General features: G+C 41.9%; 3 protein-coding genes across 6 annotated transcripts in view; 1 reads left to right on the top strand and 2 right to left on the bottom strand.

Moving 5' to 3' along the window:
- stard13b (StAR related lipid transfer domain containing 13b) overlaps positions 1-286 on the bottom strand; it is a 69,007-nt gene extending 68,721 nt beyond the window's left edge. The window contains exon 1 of the mRNA XM_071497364.1: positions 133-286. The gene's annotated coding sequence lies outside the window, so the exon portion shown is untranslated. The remainder of the gene's footprint in view (positions 1-132) is intronic.
- Positions 287-4,152: 3,866 nt separating this feature from the next.
- Positions 4,153-6,928, top strand: hdac12 (histone deacetylase 12). The gene is made up of 8 exons (XM_071497375.1): positions 4,153-4,365; positions 4,471-4,614; positions 4,983-5,142; positions 5,237-5,433; positions 5,556-5,706; positions 5,861-5,977; positions 6,070-6,212; positions 6,356-6,928. Exons 1-8 carry the CDS (start codon positions 4,273-4,275, stop codon positions 6,377-6,379), a joined length of 1,029 nt encoding a protein of 342 aa, XP_071353476.1. The 5' UTR covers positions 4,153-4,272; the 3' UTR covers positions 6,380-6,928.
- Positions 6,929-7,019: 91 nt separating this feature from the next.
- trmt9b (tRNA methyltransferase 9B) lies at positions 7,020-14,289 on the bottom strand. 4 transcript variants are annotated; one of them, XM_071497372.1, is made up of 5 exons: positions 13,975-14,179; positions 10,616-10,690; positions 10,023-10,222; positions 9,640-9,813; positions 7,020-9,213 (listed from the first exon to the last, which is right to left on the bottom strand). In XM_071497372.1, exons 3-5 carry the CDS (start codon positions 10,177-10,179, stop codon positions 8,246-8,248), a joined length of 1,299 nt encoding a protein of 432 aa, XP_071353473.1. In that variant the 5' UTR covers positions 10,180-10,222; positions 10,616-10,690; positions 13,975-14,179; the 3' UTR covers positions 7,020-8,245. The 4 variants fall into 4 exon arrangements, with proteins under 4 accessions (XP_071353473.1, XP_071353472.1, XP_071353474.1 ...); XM_071497371.1 differs by lacking the exon at positions 10,616-10,690 and having other exon boundaries at positions 13,975-14,289; XM_071497373.1 differs by lacking the exons at positions 10,616-10,690; positions 13,975-14,179 and adding an exon at positions 13,888-13,966.
- Between the last annotated feature and the right edge of the window lie 2,437 nt (positions 14,290-16,726).

Consider the following 16,726-nt stretch of genomic DNA (forward strand, 5'->3'; position numbering starts at 1 on the left):
GATGGAGAAGCAAAACCAGACACAATGCCAATTTCAGGACAGTGATAGGGAAACTGGACCATAGGAAAAGAAATCCCTACATACAACAGAATACAAGAAATCTGGGTAAATTACTGTGGTCATATCACTTACCCTTCCACAAAGTCCTCTGTCACTTTAAATTGTAACTCATTTGGATGAAGACAGTTGAGTCTGACATGATTTCAGCGTGACACCATAAATGATCCTCTGCCAGTGTGATTCAGCTCCTCGGCCTTAGCACACTTCAGCTGAACAGAGGGGGAGCTGACAGCTGCAGAGGAGGACAGAGGAGGATGGATGAGGATGGTCAGAGTACAGAGAAACATCAGAAGGAAACTCTTAATGTAGATAAAAAACATCTAATCTTGCAGTTAAATGTAAATACACTAGAAAGGATGAGTAATCTGTTCGGGGTTGAGAGTTAAAAATTCTAACTGTAAAAGTGTTTTTGATCATTTGATGAATCAAGAGGGAAAAAGCTGAAAGATTACAGAATGAAAGGAGCCTCATGAATGATAATGTCTCATTTACACAGGCTTTCCACTATCCTCTATTAGAGTAGGCCACATGTGTTTTATGTATAAATGGTCTTAGATTTATGGTATTTTTTGTGCATGACTATTCTAACAATTAACGTAGGTTCAAAGTAAATGATATGATGGAATAACAGGAGACTTCTTGGAAAATTAGGGTAATGGATGTAAATTATTTTTTAGAGTTTATGTTGTTTATGTTTATTTTAATCTGACAACATAGGAGTGTATGTTCTCCAGCAGACATTTTCTGGAACTCTAACAAGTCAAAACAATTAAATATCAGTGCTTATCAGTTATTTAAATTTTTTTTTTTTAATCATCGAATCAATGAACACTTGACAGGATTGACAAAATAGTTCACAGATTTTGCTGTGGTGTTCACCTGCAGCTGCCGACAATTTCTTCTGTAGACCAGCTGCCACTAGATGTCGCACTAGACCCCCAGCATCTCAGGCATAAACAAATGCGTCGCTGGCCACATTTCCAGCCTCCTTTTCAGACACAGCCCCCCTTCATTCTTCTTAGTTTATAAGTCAGCAAGGTGTCACAGTGAAAGCAGCCACTCAACAAGAAGCACCTGAATAGAGTTACCTCGTACACGAGAACAAAAAACTATTTAACCTCAACTATTAGCCCACGCTAGCATTTCCATGATATGCTCCACGGCAATGCTGACAGTTTGCCAGGTAGCCATGGCAACATTTTCTGAACAAATTCATAATAAGGGTAACAGCGAGTTAGCTAACGTTATCATGTTGCTGAAGCAGGTCACTACTGAAAACAGACATATAACATCCTAAATCCAACCCATCAAGTTACTTATATATCTAAGAGAAGAGAAAGCAGTCCTGAGTCAAGCTGGGACGCTTTAGCAGCTCGTAGGGCTCCTCTCAGTCAAGCCACACCAGTTTTGGTCAGACTGAGAGAGACATTCAGCCTTGGATTTTTCTGTTGTGAGGGGTCAGAAAGACACTGAGGGGGCTGGTAAAAGCATTGAGGGAACCAGTAAAGACACTGCTGGAGACTTGGATGGAAACTTAGTGGATATTTTGACAGTCCACCAGTTGACCGGGATGTGAGCCAATAGTCCCCATGGTCAGTCCGCCTGTGTTCTGGTCTCATCTCTTTCTTTGTCGGAGGCCTTTTCAGCCGAAAAAGTGGTTTCTTCAGTGTAAGAAATTGTGGAAGGTCACTTTCACCTGAACACACTGCATACTGCACTGTGCATCTCATGTGTGGGTGGTGCCTGCGTGTTTTTAAAGTGGGTAGGGCCAGAGGTTTCACAGGAAGGACTCACATGCACTAACATGCACGTGATACCAGATCGGCTACCAAAACAATAAACAGAGAAACTCAGATTACAACACACACTGAGGGGGTGTGGCTTCGTTCTCTGTTCCGGACAAGTCTTTACATAGAAAATTGTTGTTTGTTGCTATAATATTGTTTAAGATCTCATTTACAGAACCTTTAAGGTGGAATGTATTCTAGCATGTTTTGCAGTGCATATGACAACTTTGACCATTCAGTCTGTTTTTATTGGCTTTCTTGCATGACATACACTTTAATTATGATTGGATCTTCAAGTGCTTAAAAAATATTTATGAATTTCAACCAGCTTATGCAAACTGCTTGTAGGCCTATTCTATTTCCTCACTTGGAGAAAAACCTGACGGAGTGTCGTATATAATGTGTAACCTTCAGAATAAACATATTTTCAAGTGGGCGAAACATATGTTACTTGTTATTCGAGTTAATGGCCATTCTGTCTTGAGTTTTTTGTTTGTGGAAGAGGTCGTGATGCTGCCATGTCAGCATTTTTTTATTCTGATGCCTGAATCTTCCTGTGAGCTGCATCTGTTGAAGCGTCATTGACAAATAAAGCTTTTAAAAATGTTTTTTAAAAAAGTCTTTTTAAAATGGATATTATGCATATTTCTGAAATTAGAATAATGTGTTTCAACAAGCCTTATTTGTGTTACAACATTTCAAAATTCATTTTTTGACTGTATTTTTAACTTCACCACCTGAAAAATGTCAAGTGGCGCAACCAAATTTATATACTTTCCCTCTATTTATTCTAAGTGAAACTTTTGGCAAGTATACCTGAGTGTGTCTATAGTGGCTAACACATTGTTACTTTGTGGTTGAGTTTTTTGTTAACTATGATCTAAGATTCTTGCATTTCAGTGGCCAGGTATTTAATATTTTTAATATCCAATTTTACATTTAAATACAGAAAAACTTGTATATAAATATACAAATGAATCTATTTAATACAATAGCTATATACCTCATAGTCTTCAACCATTTGTTCACTTTAACCTATCATTTATTGGTTTAAATAAATATTTTACCTGGTCGCACCACCAGACGATTCAGTTGTGTCACCTGACTTTTGCTAATTTCAAATTAAACAGGCCTCTACTTAGACACCTGTTTAACCTTTAGCCTTTGCTAGCAAGTTCATACATATAGGTTTTTAATAAAATGAAGAGTTTTATAATAAATAATAAAATAAATAATAAAATAATTTATAATATAACATTTACCTTGGTTGTACCACCTGACATGAAAAGTGTACCAGCCCAACTATGAGTTGAAAGTAGCTATTTTTATTAATATTTGAGAGAGCTTTTCACTGATCGATAAAGATCACTTGGGGTCCTCTGGCTGATGCAATATCCTGTTTGATGTTGTAACTATTCACTTCAGAATAAAAGATGCATGTATACAGTTGCACCACCCTGACATTTGACAATACACAAATTCCCGGACAAAAGTTTTTGAATTATCTTAACACCTTTGAAACTATTAATATTTGTGAATTTAGTTTATTTGAAAGGTCTCAAACCTGAAATCATGCCACAGTATCTATTTTGAATTTATTATTATTGAAATATCATATTTAATACTTTTCTCAGGCTGTTCATTAACTCGGACGGTTGTGCCACCTGACATTTTGTTGGTTTGAGATGCCAAAATATAAAATATATACATTACTATAATGTACTGAGAACATGGTCAGACTACAGCAGTTTTATAGAATAAAATGATGTATGTCATGAATTAATTAGAAAGCAATGCACTCGGACACAAAAATATCATGTCATGTCAATGATCCTGAAGCAAGCAGCTCAGATTCTTCTTTGTTGGAGTCAGGAGAGCAGAACACACTGGTGAAGATACAGGCCCATATAATCCAGAATACACATTATTGTCGATTAAATGCAACCTCTTCTGTTAACAGAATAATTTTCTCTTCTACTCTATAGCTACTGTTCACTCCGATGACAGTTTTTCTGCACACATAGGCCATAACTTAGCCTACTAATCACCAAAGAAAGGCCATATTCACCTAATACAGTGTAAGGAGTAATCTAAAGCATGCATCAATAATTATAACAATCGCATGCATAAAATATGTATTTGTTTTCTTTAAAAAAAAAGTTTCAACTGACAAAACAATTTCTGACTATCAGGCTGTGCATCTGCAGCCTTCACTGCAAATCAGTAGATGGTGGTGAACAACCAGGCCGGTAACTGTGTTATTTCCACTCCGCGTCAGCAGGTGGCAGCGTTAGAGAGGAGAAACAGCCACAGTCCGACATCCGTCAACAGGCAGCACAGCTCCAGCCCTCCTTCAACCCTGCCGCCTCGTTTCATAACATCAGACTGAGAACACGCATGCATTTCTCCCTCATTTCGCAGGAAAATGATTTGCATAAAGCAAATACTTTCTAAAAGACCTCGAATAAAAGTCGGACGGTTGTTTGGTGCAGCCTGCAGATGTCTCCATGCAGAAATAGTAAGAAGTCATGGTTTGAATGAAGTAAAGTGATATGTACTTTCTGAACATTACACAACGCCGCGCAGTCAAACTGACCTTGCAGTGCACCTTGTCACCTCCCAGGTAAGACACGAGTGCAGTGGATTACCTGTGGTTCATCACAGCCAGTACGTGTGTGACCTCCCACCAAAGCACAGGTTCCCGATGGGCAAGTTTCCCCGGGTTTTACACTTTCTCATCAAAGACCAAGTCATCACGGAGAAACAGGTGAGGGAGTCAGTGATATTTTCAAAAATAAACAACAATTATGATGATAATTGTTTTTATTAACTTGTGTCATGTCACCAACATCATCGATTAGTCGATTCATTGACCGCAGTTTTGATCATTTATTAATGGTAATGCTGGTTTCCTCTCATTTTGTGTCTCTATTAGTCGATCATCTTTGGCTTTGGGACTGCACTGTTGATATTATTATTACTACTCTTGCATTTTATAGATTATGCGCTTAATCAATAAAAGTTGATTAATAGATACAGAAAATTCATTTTTAGTTTCAAGACCGGTATTATTAGTAGTAGTTGTACTAGAAGCCATTTTCTTATTTTACTTTACATTTTCCTTCTTCACAGTAGGTGTGGGTCCCTGAAATTGCCTCTAAAGACTTGCTGGGCTGTGTGCACACTGAAGAATACCTAAACAACTTCATAAATGGGAAGATAAACGAGCAAGAACAAAGGAGGACAGGTTTCTCCTGGAGCGAGGGCATAGTCAGACGTTGTCGATATGAGACAGGTGAGAAGACGACCGGCAGCACAGGAGACTCCACAGCTGCATGCCCTGGAGAGATCGCACTGCATGAGCTGTTTACCGTGTCTCTTGTTGACAGGTGGGACTGTTCTAGCCGCTGAGGTAGCTCTGCAGAGGGGTCTGGCCTGCAGTACAGCAGGAGGAACGCATCATGCTTTTCCAAGCCATGGCTCAGGGTTTTGTCTCCTCAATGACTTAGCAGTTGCAGCCAAATACCTGATGGACAACTCCTCACCCAAGAGGAAGGTTCTGATTGTGGATTTAGATGTGCATCAGGTGGAGTTAACCCATCTCTGCTACTTTTAATGTTGTAGGATTAATACAATATGTCACACGAACAGCACTTTATCTACATTTTCTTTGTCACTAGTAAAACTACCATCTTTTGCATCCAACAGGGTGACGGTACAGCTTTCATATTTAAAGAGGAGCCGTGTGTGTTTACATTCTCAGTGCATTGTGGGAAAAACTTCCCCCTCCGTAAGCAACAGAGTGACCTAGATATCAGCGTGGAGGATGGGCTGGAAGACAAGGACTACCTCTCCACGGGTGTGTTAACACAGGCAGAAATAATAGAATAGTGTTGCAGTCAAGTCACTATAGATATATAAAGATCTGTATTTTAGACATTTATTCCTATATCTTTAATATGAATGAAGAGTTTGTTTCCATGAACTCACATGTCTGATGATGTTCCCAACAGTGGAAGCCCACCTCCCCTGGCTACTGGAGACTTTTCGTCCAGACCTGGTCCTGTATGACGCAGGCGTGGACCCTCACTGGGAAGATGAACTCGGGAGGCTCCGTCTGACTGACCAAGGTGAGCGACAACTTTGACGCACAGCTGTCTCTCCCCACAAATCATTTCTAGACTTTTTTTTTTTTTTTTTTTTGTGACCGTGCGTCTCGTAGGGCTGTACCAGAGAGATCTGTATGTGATGAAGACTGTGGCGAGCAGGGGCGTTCCTGTCGCTGCCGTTATTGGAGGAGGATATTCAAGAGACATCGACAAACTGGCACTCAGACACTCCATCGTCCACAGAGCAGCAGCTCAGGTACAGGAAGCACAGCTGCCTAAACAGATGTTGCTAAATGACCACTTTCAATACAGATACACTTACACAAACAGTAAACAAAAAGTAACAACTGGTTTTACTGAACATGAGCGATTACTGTGTTCGTGTTCTTCATGTTTCAGGTTTGGAGGGAGTGTGGAATGTAGAATCTTCATCCCCTGAATCACAAGGATCCTCAAAGCCTCACTGATACTTGATCTTTAGGAGCCGGTGGCAATATTAATATACTAATGTTTAGCAGTAAAAGAATCTGATGTGAATCACGACTTGTTTTATACGGTATATTAACAGCATTACATTTTTATTAAAATTATTTAATAATTTTTATAATATTCTAATCTGCTGGACAAATTATGTACTTCAAAGTTTTGAAATTAATCATTAAGTTCTTTGCATTTGTATTATGAACTTTTTTGTGGTACATTGGAACGAGATATTTGCAGCTACATGCTGTATGTGCTAAACTAATATAATCTGCCCTCCTATGTCACAAGAGAGCTTCTACTCTGGTTTCATCTGGGAAGTCGGTGATCATGGTCCTGCAAGTGACTTTCTAGTAAAGTAAGTGGTGTGTTGGCTGAAGCGTGATGTCCGAACAGGTTCAACTCGCTGTTTACCTCATCAAGATACTGTATGGTTACTTCTGTTGTAGCAACTGTCTGTATGACTATTAAATATTCTGTTATTGAACTGCACACTCTGTGGTTGTCACTGAATGCCAGTATACCAGCGTATTACAGCCATAAAGGTCTCTAGTTAATGTCAGAAAAAGCAACACAACAACAGTCATGAACAAAAGTATTTAATGAGGAAAAACAAGTCGTAACTCAAAAGCAATAACATCAGGTCACATAGGACATTAAGGTACCAGTGTCACTTGAGAACAAACACAGTTGGTCCACACATACTGTACTGATAAAGATGTGCACCGTCCTTGGCACAATGGATACAGATAACCAGTATGTTTCAAGTTTCACCTACGTTTGTCATTGACTGACATCAAGCAGCGACATCTTTGTGGTACAGTGCAATGTTTATTCACAGTATATGAGGCAGTTGATTTGCTGAAACATACTGGTGGTACGTTCAGCTTGTCACAAGACAACACACAGCTACTACAAATATCAACATCAAGCGCACACACTGGCAACTCGTTCTTCGAAACACCAAGAGAATAAAACACAACAAGCAAATGGCACAAATGTTTTTGGAAGATATTCTGCACGCCTTTGAGCTCTTTTTATAATATAGTGTTTATGATACATCACATATGAGCAGTTTGCAGAAAGTCCCACCAAAAAGTACTTAACAGATACTTGCTGCTAGTTTAGCTCTTGGAATTCAGAGTTAAGGAACGTGCAGTTGTAAAAACAGGCAGACACAGAGAGTAAAGTAAGAATTTTCTGCTAAAATCAATACATTAAAACAGATAAGAGCAGATGGAAGAGCCTATTGTTGTCTCAGAAATTCCCCTTTGGATAATATTATAGTCGTCCAAAGAGAAAAACAGTGCATTTCTTGACATCTCTCTTGCAGAAATGCTCTTTTAAAAGAGTTAAAATCTGGGAGCTTGCTGTGGTTTGATGATAAGATCAAATTCCTGACATTGAAAGGGTACACACACTGGGATACTGCTTGTTGGTTTCATGGATTGAAATAGAATAAATACTTTAAAAACAGTGATAGCCATTGTTGAACACTGCATTCAAAACATTACAGTGGTGCCGTTTAAAATAATGATAGATATGAACAAGTCTGTCACACAGCTGGTTCCAGCACGACTTAACTTAAAACTAAAAAAGACTATTTAAAAAACGACATTTCCCAAACAGTTCAGTAGAGAGCTGCAGCAGTGGAGTGGCTAACTTTAGTGTTCAGTGTAACTTCAACAATGGCTACATCTGCACCTTTGCGCACTTTGCAGTTACAAGAATGTAAAACAATCAAATGTGTGATTCAGTGCTAAAACTTGAGGCAGAGTTGATGAAAGGTAAAACCAGACAAGTTAAAAATCATATTTTCCACAACTGAACTTTTTCTGCCACCACACACCAGTTAGCATGATCAAAGTAGGCGTGTGTGACATGAAGCTCTTCAACATGATTCTCTATCAGCTCCGCCAGCTCTCCCTCCCTGAAGACGTGATAGTACCTCAGGCAGGAGCCGTCCACCTGTCCCTCGCTCCCCTGAGGACTCTGTGTGCTTTCCTGCGGCTCTTTTACCGGCGGCCCCCCTTCACTTTCATCTCCAGACTGCTTCATGTGCTCCGCCTGGAAAGGCACCAGATCTGGCAGGGCCAGTGAGCCACACTCCTCGGCTAAAGATACTGAGACGCTCTGCTTTTCTGTGCCGTTGTTGTTGTTGGGGTTGTTGTTGTTGTTGCCTCCGGGATCATTTTGTCCCTTGTGCAGTTCTGTGACCGAGTCAAAGACGTCCTCCTCTGATCCGATCACAGACGGAGGAGAGAAGAAGCTGGAGACCTGCTTGATGAGGCCTCGTCCTCTCCCGCGCTGGCTCGCCCTGTTCCCCTCATTTTCACCTGCGGGTGAAGATAAAGTGCTCAGCTCTCTGGAGGACGACCGGGAGATGGCTAAACTTCCGAAGTCGAACACAGAATCCAGAGACCTGGAGAAGAACCACAGTCTCTGAGTCCTCTGCTGCGGCGTGTTGCAGGCCAGGTCTTCTTCGTCTGCCACAGAGGATGTGCTTCTAACCTTCCTGTGCTTGTCAGTGTTGTCTATGCCTTCGCTCACGCTCTGTGCTGTGGCCCTCCTTCTGGGTTTGGCGTGCTCCCTATTGAAGACGGAGGGAGAATGAGGGTTGGGGTTCCAGGGAACGAAAATGTCCTGTTTCTCAAATTTCCGACGTTTCTGCTCCATGGCCCACACGTAAATCATGATGCGCCCACCCACTCGCAGGGTGCGAGCCATCTCCTTTATTGCTCGAATACGCCGCTCTTTGGTGGACAAATGATGGATGACTGTGACAAAAATATTAATTTGTCAGAATTCGGTAGGATGGTGAGTAGGCATTTATTTAATTATTATGATGTGTCACATTCAGCACTTGCAGTCAACAAACACATTATGTGCACTGTGTATGGCACACGAGATAAATTAATAGTGTGGGTGTCTGCTTTCGGTCCTAATTACACTCTTTTGTCTGAGGACACACATGAATCATTTCACTCTGTTGGCCTGGCAACACAAGCTCGAGGTAAACTGATGTTTATCATTATCATGAGTTCATTAAATTTGAGGCAAATGGCAGCTGCACCAGTTGAGCTTCATGCATATGAGGGGAGTGATTTGTTAGTGAGTGAGGGGGGATCAACAACATCCAAACCTCCCTTTAAGTGTGTGTGTGTGTGTGTGTGTGTGTGTGTGTGTGTGTGTGTGTCAATTACCTGCAATAGAGAGCACAGCGTCGAAGCAGCTGTCTCTGTAAGGCAAGTGCAGCCCATCGCACAGCTGGACCTCGTGTCCTTGGCTCCAGGCGAAGTCCACCAGGGGGCGACAAACGTCACACCCCAGCTTGAACACCTCCTTGTTGATGTGGAGATACTTGCCATTGCCACAACCTGCCAGAGACAAGACGGACAGCTTCAGCGCTAGCGACTGATGAGGAATGATTGGTGGTCTGACTGGATTTAAAATACGTCTTCCCTCTTTTAAGGGAAGGCAATTTTAAACTTTTTTAAAAAAACAGTAGAAGAAGCACAAATGATGTGTGAATAATCTGGTGTCATTAGACTGTCAAGATTATATCACTGCAGGAGGTGACACCCACCAATGTCAGCGACAATGCTTCCCGGCTGCAGGTCCAGCAGAAACTGTCGCACCTTTGGCCAGGCTTTATAGCGGCTGTCATTGAAATATGGAGCAATCTTGTCATAGACACTGTGCACATGGTCTCTCTCGAGCTGGCTGGCAGCCTCCTCCATCATGTTTGTCCAGGCGGCCTCATGCAGCGGCCTCACACCATCATGCCTGCGGGGACAAACATCTCATGGCTTATTTCCAAATGATAAATCTCTCAAATAGTCACTCTACGTAATTGATGAAAATCAAAAACAACGAGGACCCCCTGAGGAGAACAGCGCCGAGGTGTTCCTCTCTACATGCTTGTTAAAGTCCAACAAGGTCAGCAGGAAACCTTAATCAGCAGACGCACTGAAACATCTGTCAGGCAGCAGGGGTAATTTAACACCAAACCCTCCGCTTTGTACCCGAAGGACCTACTACAGTCGCAATCAGTGACGCCAGCAGGACGGACTGATGTTAAGCAATACGGATACAAGTTGTCAGGTTTAATTTGTCATTAATTGCCTGTTACGCTGAAGAAAAAAAAAAACAAAAAACAGAACGGGGATCATAAATTACCTAAGAAGGTAAGAGCGAGGAGGCAGTCCCCATCTCACAGAGCACTCAGCAGGTTCATTTCCACACCTGCCGCGTCTAATTGTTTTCACGGTGATGCAGAGACAAAAGGTCAGCACACAAATCATTTTGGCAACAAGATGCAAAACAAACAACATCAGTCATGTCTGAATCAAGTTCTTCTTACAAAGATTTTCATCAGCTGAGTGAAGTCAACACCAGGCAGCTGCTGCTGGGTTTTAAACATCACAATATTTCATACGCCGTCACAGGCAATGGGAGGTTTCAGCACCAGCTCACGATCTAGTAATCACTTTCACCTAAAATGACTGTCATTGCTTCTGAGGACTTTCAATTTCCATGGAAATTCAAGGCTAATACATACACGACCTTCAGTATGATCACATTATTTTCTATCATCTGACAGCACTGCAGAGCTAAATATCATTTAACTGTGTCACAGCTTTGTTTGAGGTCATTTCTGCAAACATCACATGAGAAACATTTTTTCTTTCCACATTACATAGCTGCCTATCTTACTCCTATACATTCTCTTGTCAGTTTTTTTTATTGAGGGTTACTGGGAATTCATATTCTATATATATATATATATATATATATATATATATATATATATATGTATATAATTTCACAAAATAATAGCTTATTACATTAATGAGTATTTTACTATTACATTTTCAGATGTTTATTCATTACAGGATTTCAGACTGTATTTGGGGATTATGTAATTGTGGTGTTTGTGTTATGTCTGGTTTTCACAGCTCCCACTGCAGTCATCTCAGTGTATTAGGATGCAGCCCACAGCTCCTGCAGTGCCGCTGCGGCTCCCACAAGCACTGCATGCATGAAGAGTTTTTCTACGTAATTATCCAAAGGATAACAGTTTTTTTTTGGGGGGCGGGGGGGTCTTACATTGGATATTATCATCTGGTTTAATTAAGTTCATGTAAAGCAAACCCACACATAACACAGTTTCCACCACATGCTGACCACAACGACATTCTACAAGTAGATGTGTACAAACTGCAAATGTTCACAGAGTTGAAGCAGAGTTTAAGGAAAATTTTATCCAAGCGAACAGACTTTAAAAAAAAAACAAAAAAAAACAAACAAAAAAAGCTCATAATAGTTAAATTCATCCCATGTTTTCTTGCAGCAGTGATATCACAGTCATTATCATATTTGATTTATTTAAAAAAAATAAAGAAATTCTTTTGCTTTTGGAGCCTATGTTTAACCTACCTTAAACTCCTGAAGAAGTTAGTAGTTTGTATTAAATGAGGAAAATATCCTCAAAGAGGTTGTTTTCTAACAACTGAATGTAAGCTGCCACTGTCTTCCTCAGCATTCATCATTTGATTTGTACAAACTCTTATGTGAAGCAACAAATCATCATTTAATCATGATCAGTGCGCTGTAGGGTTATGTCTGTCTGTTTCTTTGAAATCACTGACCGGGATGCAGTCAGGACTGTGACACACTTCAAAACCTCAACTCGAACTGCCCAAAGCAAGACAAAGGTTTTCTGCTCGATGTGATGCAGAGATGATTTGTTCCTTTGAATCACATGTGATGGATGAAAGTTGTCAGCGCCGACCCATCCCAGCAAAGAATCATATATCACCGCCATCATGTAGCTGTCATGTGTCGCTAAATCAATAAGTGCTGTTGAGATGTTGTCACCATTTCTGTTTTATCTCCAACTGCATCACTTTATCCACAAACATCTGCTTATGGTGGTTTTAATGCTCTGTTACATAAATATTTTATTTCAATCAAAAGGTCTGTCTGGACTTCTACAAATCTTACCTCTTACCTATCTCTTTTTGTTCCATTTTTTCGTGCGTCTGTAAAGAAATTCACAATTACATCTAAACCAGAGCAACACAACCTAATGAACCACGTAATGCCACAGAGCACTCTGCTGATGAGGTCAACCAGAAGGAAAGCTATCAGACATTTCCCCTCTGCCTCTCTTAAAAGACATTAAACTGATATGTCCTTGAATGTGATATTCGCTGACGTCCATTGTGTGCCAGTGTAAACACTGAACATGTGCTGGGAACGTTTACCACAGGATATTAGCAACACAAGCCGGGCTGTGCTACATGAAATGTAAATATTTCTCTCTACAAACTGATTGCCAGAGCTGCACCCTCGCTGTGCATTAACAGCCTTGTCTGTATACTCCTCTGCTGGTAAATAAAGTGTGTGCAGCATCCCATCTTCCTTCCCTCAGACCTATTTCTGGACCACCATCATCTGCATCACCCCAGCCAAGTGGAAGCGAAACATCCCTTATGTAACGTTGTAATCTGGCATCGTTCGGTATTGTCTCTGCTCTATTCCGCCTGAGTTTCCCCCTCTGCTCACTAAACTGTGGTAGTCCTCGGCTGACATTATGTAACCGGCAGCTGGGGAGGCTCAGAGCACAGCCTCTGACTGACAATGGGGACTAAAATTAAATCAGAGGACAGAGGCACCGTCTGGCACAGATTTGTCCAAGGTATACGACATTCACTGGATGAAGACAGAATCAGCCATTGTTTTTGGTCCTTTGTGGTTGCATATAGCTTTCCTGACAAATATCTAAATATCAGCAAGTTCCATCTCAAGATATTTCAGTCATTACAGCTCTCAACATTTGCCTTTGAGCCCTCATCATTCTGCACATATCTAACTTTAAACAAATGTTCCCAGATTACGCTGATAAGCCAGCCCTCAGGTCAGACCTGAGCAGTGCTCTGGTGATTGGTGGGGTTTGTTATGAACAGACAGGGCAGCACAGTCATTCTGCCAGCTGCCACTGACCCCCCACGGAGAACAGGTTTACCCGTCCAGTGCGCCAGCAGTTCATGACTCAACACCAACATGTGCAGGGAGGATGTTTGCTGAACTTGGACTCCCCTCACTGCTGCAAACACCTACTGCTCTAATGTATGGGAGCTCATAACCAGGTCTCCAAAATCTGCAGACCATAATGAGCTAATGGACAGAAACGAGGCACAACCACTGGACAGACCCAATTCCACTCATTTATGCCAAACTCACTGAGACTGTGATGTCTGCTCGTTTCGTTTGTGTATTCCAAAGTATTTCAGACTGGATGTCAGACTTGCCCTTCATACGGGCTGCTACTTCATGCCCCCCCTCAAAGTTTCTTACATGAATGGATTCAAAACTAGACCAAAATAAAATAAAATAAAGCCCGCGTCGTTTTCAGAGGCATTCAACCAATCACAAATATAACCTACACGCCGCAGTAACTGCCACCACTGACACATCCTCTCCTTCATCCCTTTTTACGACCCACCGGAAAAAAACACGGGAAACCCACTCACCGTGCGTGTGCGCCGCCGCGGAGTGATCCGCTCGCGTCGTCCGGTCGCCGGAGGTAAACTTCCCCCTATGCGCACGCGACCCATTTACACGATCGATCCGCCGCGAGGATCACGGGCACGCGCTCGGCGCATTATCAACGACCGCGTGGAAACGGATAAGGTGGGAGCCGCGCGGTGTGGAGGTGTGGGGAGATGGGGGGGGGGGGGGGGGAGGAGGGGGACACCTGCCGTGCGTGACCTCCTCCAGCAGCGCACCGTCCGCCGGGCTCCGTCAGATCCACGGCATGTTGAGCACCGCACCTGTAAAGGTAGCGGTCAGTGACAGCGACGCTTCCGGTGAGGGCTTTCAAAATTAAAGCCTCACCAGTGATCGTGTGCAAACCGCTGCCAGCGTTCACCAGAAGTAAATGAGTGTTAAACAGAGCGGTCTGTGCAGATGACTTCCCTGTCATTACACAGCAATCGGAGCTGAAGTAGAAACTGCAAAAACTACACATATAAATGACAAGAAGGACCCCGAGGATTCCTTCTCTAATGAGCAGAAAACAAACAAACTAAACAATGAACAGTAACTCACAAACTACCCATGCACGCCACTTTAATACTAGTGTATTTTCTTGCTCTCTTCTGCCCTGGTGAATGAGTGTTTTTAAGAAAGATCCCATCACCCTTGGCTGAATGGATGCAGACGATGAGCAGCTGCAGGTCACCTTCTCTTGAGAGTATTGTACCGGTATTGAAGAACACACTGAATTAAGGGCTTTTGGTGACAACCAAGGTGAAAGGAGAGACACTCACTCGAAATGACAATCCGATTAGTCCACCATCATACCATATGCATGGTATTGACTTTAATCTAGTATTTCCTACATATCTGTGTATTTGTATACTGTTCTGTTTTTATGCAACTGCTCAATACCTGACATGTTCCTTGTTCAAAAAAATAACGCATATTCACACTCTTATTTTGAAGATCCTATGATCCAGTGTCCGGTCTTATTGTGGTGGGTTTGACTCAGCTGGTTGGTCGTTAGTGTGTAAAAAAGACGACACGCTGTGCGGTTGCAGAGCACGCTTGTCATTGGCTGCCAGCCTCACGTGACAACCACAATAAACAATGTGAAGTGGAGTCGGCACGCAACATCTGCCCCACGCAAAGAGTCTCACAGGGAACATGTGTTAAATGACCCTCTGCTCAGTGTCTAATGATAATAGAGATCATTTTGAGACAAACAAACCATCACTGTGCACAGATCTATGTTATTGTCATGAGAGTTTTCATTTTATGCTTCATCCCCATCAGGCTGAACTGCTCTTAACCTCTGATCAAACCGGGTTTGCAACAGAGGGCTGCACGGGGAGAAGAATACTGACAAGAGATGACTCTGTTCAGGGAGGCTGAGGCACCAACAATAAGGTCATCGTGAGCTGCAGTGTCCTGTTCGTCCTGATTTTCCACTTGCAAAGCCATAGATGAAGTGCAGGTTGTAATAGTGCAACAGCAGCGTATAAAGCCTTGAGCTGTGTACCATTAAGCATAGCTTGGTGGGGTGGTAATTAGCACACATTAGCCTGTCGTGTCTGGTTTTTGCTGTCCTCGGAGTGTCAGCTCTGATTTCGTCTGCCCTTTCTGTCTCGAAGATGCTTAATAGCAGTGACTTCATTGTGGCTCAGCACTGCCATTCAGGGAGCACACGTCTCCCTCTGTGGCTGCTGCAGGCTACCTCACTTTACAGTTGTACACCTTCACACCCGGGGAGTGCACAGCGCAAACACAATTACACTGCGAGCCAGTGAACATAGTGAGATGTTGAAAACACACTTGTCCCCTCAGGTGAGGTTTAGCAGCTGGTAAACAACAGAAACCTTGTAAACCTCCACCCCCACATCTGCTGCCATTAATGTCAGTTTCTGTTCCGTCGCTCTGTTTAATCTGTCCAATCATGAATTCAGGTAGTGGTCAGGCACCATCGTGCATGATGTTTGTGTTTCAAGGACTCTTACCAGCTCCCAGCCTGAAGACAGAAAACCGAGACAGTGTATCTGACAGAGAAAACTGAAGCACACAGAAGATGCAAGATACAAGAGAGGAGGTAACTAATTGCCAACGCCAGAGTCCTACTATCCTATTGTTGATTCAAACTAATGCCATTCACAGTGTATTTGTTTAAAGTTTACTCACTTTCAACCTCAGCAAAAAGTATCTACAGAGGATCATACGATTATAATATTTATCCACTTTGATAGTTTTTACTTTTCAGATTCAGATTCTGTTCAGAGATCAGGGACAGTTATTTCAGCCGTGCCAGTGGAGGAAACATGGGCATGTTAGCTCCTCCAGAGATTAACATTTATGATTTTTCCTGTTTCTCACATCCTGTTGTTGGAGAAACAGCAGGATATTGTGTCACTGTTACACAAATTATTTCACAGTTGCCAAAGCCTTGCTGGGAGTTCTACTGTAGTTTTATTTAAGAGAGGACTTCTAGTTTTCTTGGTGGTTTAAATCCCTGTGACCAGCACTGATATATGAGAAAGTGCTCATGGATTTGCAGCTAACAATTTACTGTGTATAAAGACTGCAAAATACTACTTAAACTTTTTAAGTAGTTTAAGTTTAAGGTTAATGGTTTAACTTAAACCATGTTAAATAAAAGTACAGTTTTAACTGCTTTAGCCAAAGTTGCACAGTATAATTAAAGGAAGAAAGTCTTATAATGAGTGGTATGCTAATATTAGAAAGACAATTTCT

This window comes from Trachinotus anak, unplaced genomic scaffold, assembly GCF_046630095.1.
Source record: "Trachinotus anak isolate AG129_WGS33_773 ecotype Australia unplaced genomic scaffold, CSIRO_AGI_Tana_v1 ptg000014l, whole genome shotgun sequence".
In the NCBI taxonomy this organism is placed as follows: Eukaryota; Metazoa; Chordata; class Actinopteri; order Carangiformes; family Carangidae; genus Trachinotus; species Trachinotus anak.

Coding starts and splice junctions, on each gene's coding strand:
- hdac12 (XM_071497375.1), top strand. CDS start 4,273: ATGATTTGCATAAAGCAAATACTTTCTAAAAGACCTCGAATAAAAGTC. Junction 4,615..4,982: donor AAGTCATCACGGAGAAACAG/GTGAGGGAGTCA, acceptor TCTTCACAGTAG/GTGTGGGTCCCTGAAATTGC. Junction 5,143..5,236: donor ACGTTGTCGATATGAGACAG/GTGAGAAGACGA, acceptor TCTTGTTGACAG/GTGGGACTGTTCTAGCCGCT.
- trmt9b (XM_071497371.1), bottom strand. CDS start 10,179: ATGATGGAGGAGGCTGCCAGCCAGCTCGAGAGAGACCATGTGCACAGT. Junction 9,814..10,022: donor AAGCATTGTCGCTGACATTG/GTGGGTGTCACC, acceptor TGTCTCTGGCAG/GTTGTGGCAATGGCAAGTAT. Junction 9,214..9,639: donor CGCTGTGCTCTCTATTGCAG/GTAATTGACACA, acceptor TTTTTGTCACAG/TCATCCATCATTTGTCCACC.